At 41.4% G+C, this 6101-nt stretch overlaps 2 protein-coding genes across 2 annotated transcripts; both read right to left on the bottom strand.

Annotated features, from left to right (window-relative positions):
- Positions 1-769: 769 nt before the first annotated feature.
- SARC_08586 (ribosome biogenesis protein bop1) lies at positions 770-5063 on the bottom strand (the record flags this gene model as incomplete). Its single annotated transcript, XM_014297424.1, has 6 exons — positions 770-889; positions 1028-1172; positions 1322-1594; positions 1728-2629; positions 2766-2971; positions 4964-5063. 6 exons carry the CDS (start codon positions 5061-5063, stop codon positions 770-772), a joined length of 1746 nt encoding a protein of 581 aa, XP_014152899.1.
- A 34-nt stretch (positions 5064-5097) lies between these two features.
- On the bottom strand, positions 5098-5694 carry SARC_08587 (hypothetical protein; the record flags this gene model as incomplete). Its single annotated transcript, XM_014297425.1, has 1 exon — positions 5098-5694. One exon carries the CDS (start codon positions 5692-5694, stop codon positions 5098-5100), a length of 597 nt encoding a protein of 198 aa, XP_014152900.1.
- Between the last annotated feature and the right edge of the window lie 407 nt (positions 5695-6101).

Below are 6101 nucleotides of genomic sequence, written 5' to 3' on the forward strand. Positions count from 1 at the left end.
TTCGTATTTGCAACTTTTAAGTCCTCTGGGCTAAATTTTGTAAGACACAAATTCTCTCCCTTGTATCCCACCCACACCACCAATGTTATCTTTCATCGTCTTTCTTTCCCTCAGGGTAATCGTACAGGTCATCCGGGACTTTAGGGTACAAGTTACAAGCACATACACGCAGATCCCTGTGCGATTGCTACTCCTTCTCATGCATTGAGATGCAGACATAGTCGCAGGGACAACGTAGCTCTCCTGATTTTATTTATTTAAGACTTGTAGCTAGTTGTTTGACCTTAATCAATTATAGAAACTAAGGATCCATGCGGTATCCTTAAAGTATTGTGAGCCTTGATAAAGATTTATCTACAAGTTGCATTGAGGGAAGAGGCTTTCAGGGGGTTACTTTAAAACTTTTCTTTTAAAATCAAACGTAATCAAAGATATGCGGTGGGAAGCGCATGATATTGTATTTTCGTAAGATTGAAAGGGTTTAGAAGTACGATTTTTGATATCAGTATTATATGCATAGTGCTAGATTAGAATAACTTTACGCCACCAATATTGAAAAGGTGCATCTTTGAAAGTATTTAGGGAACTTGGAATCGACGAGAAACTCCACATGCACACCTGCACTTATATTTCGAGATGTACAGGACTTGTTTTTATTCAAGTACGATTCGAGGTTATTCACAATCCTTTATTATTACTAATTAATGGGTTATCCACACCATCCTTCAACAATCAAGAGCGATGAGCAGCTGGAGTTTGAATTATGGTATTATGTCCACATTTTTAATTCGCCAGCTGCTGAACAACTGAAGACCCAAGGCTGCGTGGGGTGAAATTTGATATCCATGACACCAGTACCACTCGATGTGCGAGTGTGGCCTTCCAGTACCTACAAGAGCAAAGATGCAAGGCAATCGAAGTCCAAAACTTAGTCTAAAGCGCATACCTCTGCGACTTTACATAGCGTCATATGTTTATATTTGCGAACAATATGGCTATAAAAATTAATGATTGTCAAAGTGCATACCTTCACTGGGACGATTAGAGCATTTTGATTCAAATCGTTGAAGACACGGCCGTGGAAAACGTGCACCTTTCCATCGTCAGAACAAGACGCGAACAAAGGATACTTCTGATGAAAGGCAACTCCACGCAGCGCTTGCGTATGATACCTGGTGTTCCGACAAATATAGTTTAGCCACGTTAGAAATAGTCGGACGCTTCGAGTATACTACATATATAAGAGTTGAAGGTAGCATGTGAAAAACGCAATAGATACATCAGCTCTCGCCAACAACAAATCTCTCGAGCAGACACATACCGAAGCGTCTTGTAAGGTCGCACCGACAGATCTAAATCGAACCAGCAAAGACGTCTATCGTAACTACCAATGATCAGATTATCTCCGGCGGGATGCACATCCATACTGGATACCCATTTGACACCAGTTATCAGTTTCTTGATAAGCTCTTGTGATGAAAGGTTATAGACTCGCACATATCGTTGCGTTGCGACGAAGAATATGGGCCTCGTGGGGTGGAACTGTACTTTTTGAATGGTTCCCTTCGCCTTTTTGAATGGAGTTTGTGATCGACTGTAAAAAAGGTAACAGCTGAATGAGCCAAAGTTGATGTTAAAGCCAAAAAATCACCGAAAGTACGGTACAGAATACTGCGTCGATAACAGTAAATGCAGTTTTACACAGAATATTCCAGAATATTACATACCTTCTACTTAGCTGATGGATAGCCACACCTTCCGGTGCAGTTGGGGTGACAGCCGCAAAGTAATCACCCTTCTTATGCCACGTCACCGATGTCACGTCTGCTGAATGCGTCACTCGCATTCTCAAGCCATGCCTTTCACGTTGATCATCTCCAGCCTTTGCCCAATTTATACCGGAAGTTTGATTTGGAGCGGACTCAGCACGTGCAAGCACAACATCCACGGCTTCCCAGGCTTCTCGAGCGCCCAGTCTCGGATTGTATACACACACATCCTGTCCAATACTAACGGCAATGATGCTAATCTCGGGATTAGGATTCCATGCAACACACGTGGCGGCATCCTTGATGGAAGTGGCACTACTGGTCTGTAGAGCGATGGTGCGCACGCATCTACCAGATACCGTTTCCCACAAGCGCAAAGTCTTATCTAACGACACAGAAGCGAGGTACTGACCGCTGGGCGATGTGGCTATTGACACAATATTCGATGTGTGCCCAACGAAATCGACCACACACGCAATCGGGAAAGGCTGTAGCTCCTTAGGCTTGGGAAGTTTGGGTATAAGTGATTCTGGATCGATGTTGACTCGGTTCTTACGACCACGGGGACACAAGTACAAATCCAAACACCGCTCGAATCGCTCCTGAATAAAATCATCATATCTTGGCACCAATCGCAACGCACTGTATTTGGTTGGTAAGAATTTGGGTTCTCTGTCCTCCATATCTAAAGCTTCCCATTCGGCTTGCTCTTCCTTATTTAGTAAATATTCAGACGGAGGATTGTAGCTTTCCTCATGTCCTGGTAGTTTCATCTTAGGCGCGGGCATGTGCATATAGTGATCTTTGGTGGGAACGTCTCCCTCGGCCCACATCTCGTAGACTTTGGGCTTTTCTTCCTTCTAAAAAAAGATCGAAAAATTTGGTAAATTTTTTTGAAAAGAATCTCGAATATAGCATGCGTTATTCAAAGTTGTGCGAATCCAGTCACTCTGCGCCATTACGAGATACAAACACTCTCACGAGACCGACGCGTACCTTCTTACTCCTATCTCTCGCCCCAACCTGAATTCTCCCATCTCTAATGCCTCTGACTATCTTCATGATCTTTTTGTGCTCATGCACTGATGGAATAAAGCGTCGCTTGGGCTCGGGTTCATTGCCCACAGGGTGGATCATCACCGTGTTGGTAAAAAAGTCAACGTGTTCAGGATGCTGTTCCTCACCATCGCCGTTAATGCGACCTGTAATCATCACAAGGCGATTATTTTTAGCACGTGTCTCCCAGAGAGCGCTCTGATGAGTGTACAAGTGTACAAGTGGGAGAATCGATGTACACGTATGTGGTGAATAAGTGTGCACCTTGTACAGAGTGTATGTGTTACTATTGAGCTCGCAGATCGCTACTTTAAACCACAAGGCATACACACAATACAGACCCCTTCATAGCCATGCGCTGATAATAAAACCACAAAATGTAGTAAACATGCCAAACACCAATACTAAGAGAGCTTTCCTGAAAAAGTGTCAAACAAAAAAAGGAGCATACCTGCGCAGACATAGCAAATAGACTGGGCCATATAGCTATAAGTGCACACGTACTCAGGGAGGACAGGCTCATGGTGTACTTGCAAGATCATATACATTCACGGAAGATGCTATTTCCTTACCATTACAAATTCGATACTGTTCAGTCACGAATAAATATCTTGAATATGTAGTTTCATTTACACCACAAGATAAGGGTGTTTACAGTTCCACATTCTCAAAAATAGTCGCAATACACAATACAGACTTGTTGCTCATGGTATGAATATATCAAGACTGGCGCAGGAAGCTTAAAATATAAACGAATTCGCACATTTGCTTATATAAAATATGCCCACTAGTGCATGCCTAAAAAAAATAGTTGACCACACGTAGACTTGCAGGTATGATTGAAGTTTCATTTAAGCGCTCTTTTTTTATAAATCACTTTACGAGCGTAACAGCATGTCAATTATAGAATAGCAAGCAGAGACTCGTCCTATTTACGTTATCGAGAGGTCATACCAATGAACACGCAATTATATCTAGAATAAACACACATGAACGCAAACACATCATTGACCAGACATCGCTACGACAGAAGTCTTATTTTATACCTACATACGTGCGTATGAGTGGACAGTGCCGCATTCATACTATATACTGAATATCCCATGAGTACAGATATGACCATGAGACTAGTTAGAAAGCAATACAAATGCGCTAAATGTACAATATATGCAAAACGGCATACTGTTCCCAGACACTGTGATACACAGGAAATGCTATACCAGAACTGCTATATAAATGTACCTTCTACATCTGTTCAAGGATGTGTAAAACATCAACATTAAGCATACGAGTGGACACGTATACACACATAAAAAATGGATACACACGTGCGCTATATATATATATATATACATATGCATGCGATACATATCAATAAACACTCACGTGTGTACCTATCTGATGCTCATATGTGTAAGTAGATATATGTATACATACATACATACATATATGCATACATACACACATACACTCACACGCACACCTACATATATATAAATAAATATATTTAAAACATATGAATATATATGTATACAAATGAATAACAAAACAGACATATTCGATGTAAAGACGCTAATTTATGTATACATACATACATACATATATGCATACATACACACATACACTCACACGCACACCTACATATATATAAATAAATATATTTAAAACATATGAATATATATGTATACAAATGAATAACAAAACAGACATAATCGATATAAAGACGCTAATTTATGTATACATATGCAGATAGATAGTATATCACCAATATTACGCAAGTATATGCATATATATATATATACACATATACAAGCACATACATATATAAATGTATAGTGAAAATACAGGCATATAGGTATATCCGGATATATATATATATATATATACATAATAGCATATGAATCCTCCAGAAAAATTGTGCCAGACATGTACTTGAGTAATTCATGTTCATTTTCGAGCATATCAATCTCAGACTCATTAGCGTGATGCGCAATTGAACGTAACATACATAAAAAAACAGTAGAAACTAGAGATGAGAAAAAAAACCAATGTGCACGTGTAGCTAATATATCTGTACCCAGATACTGAACATTCACAGCTTTGAAAATTTACAAGCACTGGGCAACTACTACACGCACCTTGTATACGCTGAATGATGTCCACCTCCTCGTTACTCAGCACGACCTGTTCGCCAGTCGTAGGGTCCTTAATAGTCCTCCAATAATCCGGGTTATCCATTTTCTCAATGAAGTGATCAATCTCATCCTCACCTTCACCCCGCATCCCGCTCTTGATGATTTTTTTTACCATCCAAATCATAACCCACGTGCTCGTAATCATCGTACCATTCCAGAGGGATATTGCCCACTGTATTGGCAGGTATCTCGTCATCCGAGTCACTATCCTCGTATCCAGCCCACCCGCCTCTGCGCGTGTACGCATCTTCATTTTCTTCATCGAAGTCCTCGCCAAGTTCCCCCTCACTCCCACTGAACTCTTCAACACTGTCCTCTACCCCATCTGATTGAGCATCACCTTTACTGTTCGTCACGCCTAATGTATCACCATTCTCGTCTTCACTATTAGAATTCTCATCCGCAGAGGCATCGTTCAAACCAAACGCTTCGGCCTCCCCTACTTGACCATCCGATTCCTCCTCGTCCTCTAGTCCCTCATACTCACTTTCTTCAGTATCCGTGTCTTGATCTTTCAATTGAAGATTAGACTTGAGGTCCAGAGTCTTCGATCTCGACTTCCTAGAGTTCCTTGCAGTCTCCTTACTATTATCGTCAGTACTGCTAACAACTGATTGTATCGTCGTTGCTTGAGCTGAGATTTTATCTCTTCCGCGTTTACCGGCAGCACCCATTGTGGCGTATCGACGTACGTATATATCTCTCACAAACAGAAAAACACTGCAATAATCTCCGTCTACCAAGTAGACCCTATACAGTACGATAATCTGAGATATGAAATGTTAGTGCAGCACTATATCCTAACAACCATACAAACTAATTATAGCGCACTACTAACAAACAGCACGCGCTTATCAGGGCAATTTCAGTGTTGGATTGTATGGCACTTGATATCAGTCATTCACAAGGGGCCCACCCTTTCAGTATTATCAGTACAGATTGAATACACGTGTTAGAACGGCATGATATTTCCGTAAAACCCAGTCACACTTTGCCACCCTGGCGGCCTGGCCCCAGGGGGCTGGGGCCTGGGCCCTGGGACTGGCAATTCTGGCACCCACGCCGGACTATGATGTAGCAA

This window comes from Sphaeroforma arctica (genome assembly GCF_001186125.1).
Source record: "Sphaeroforma arctica JP610 unplaced genomic scaffold supercont1.786, whole genome shotgun sequence".
Lineage (NCBI taxonomy): Eukaryota > Ichthyosporea > Ichthyophonida > Sphaeroforma > Sphaeroforma arctica.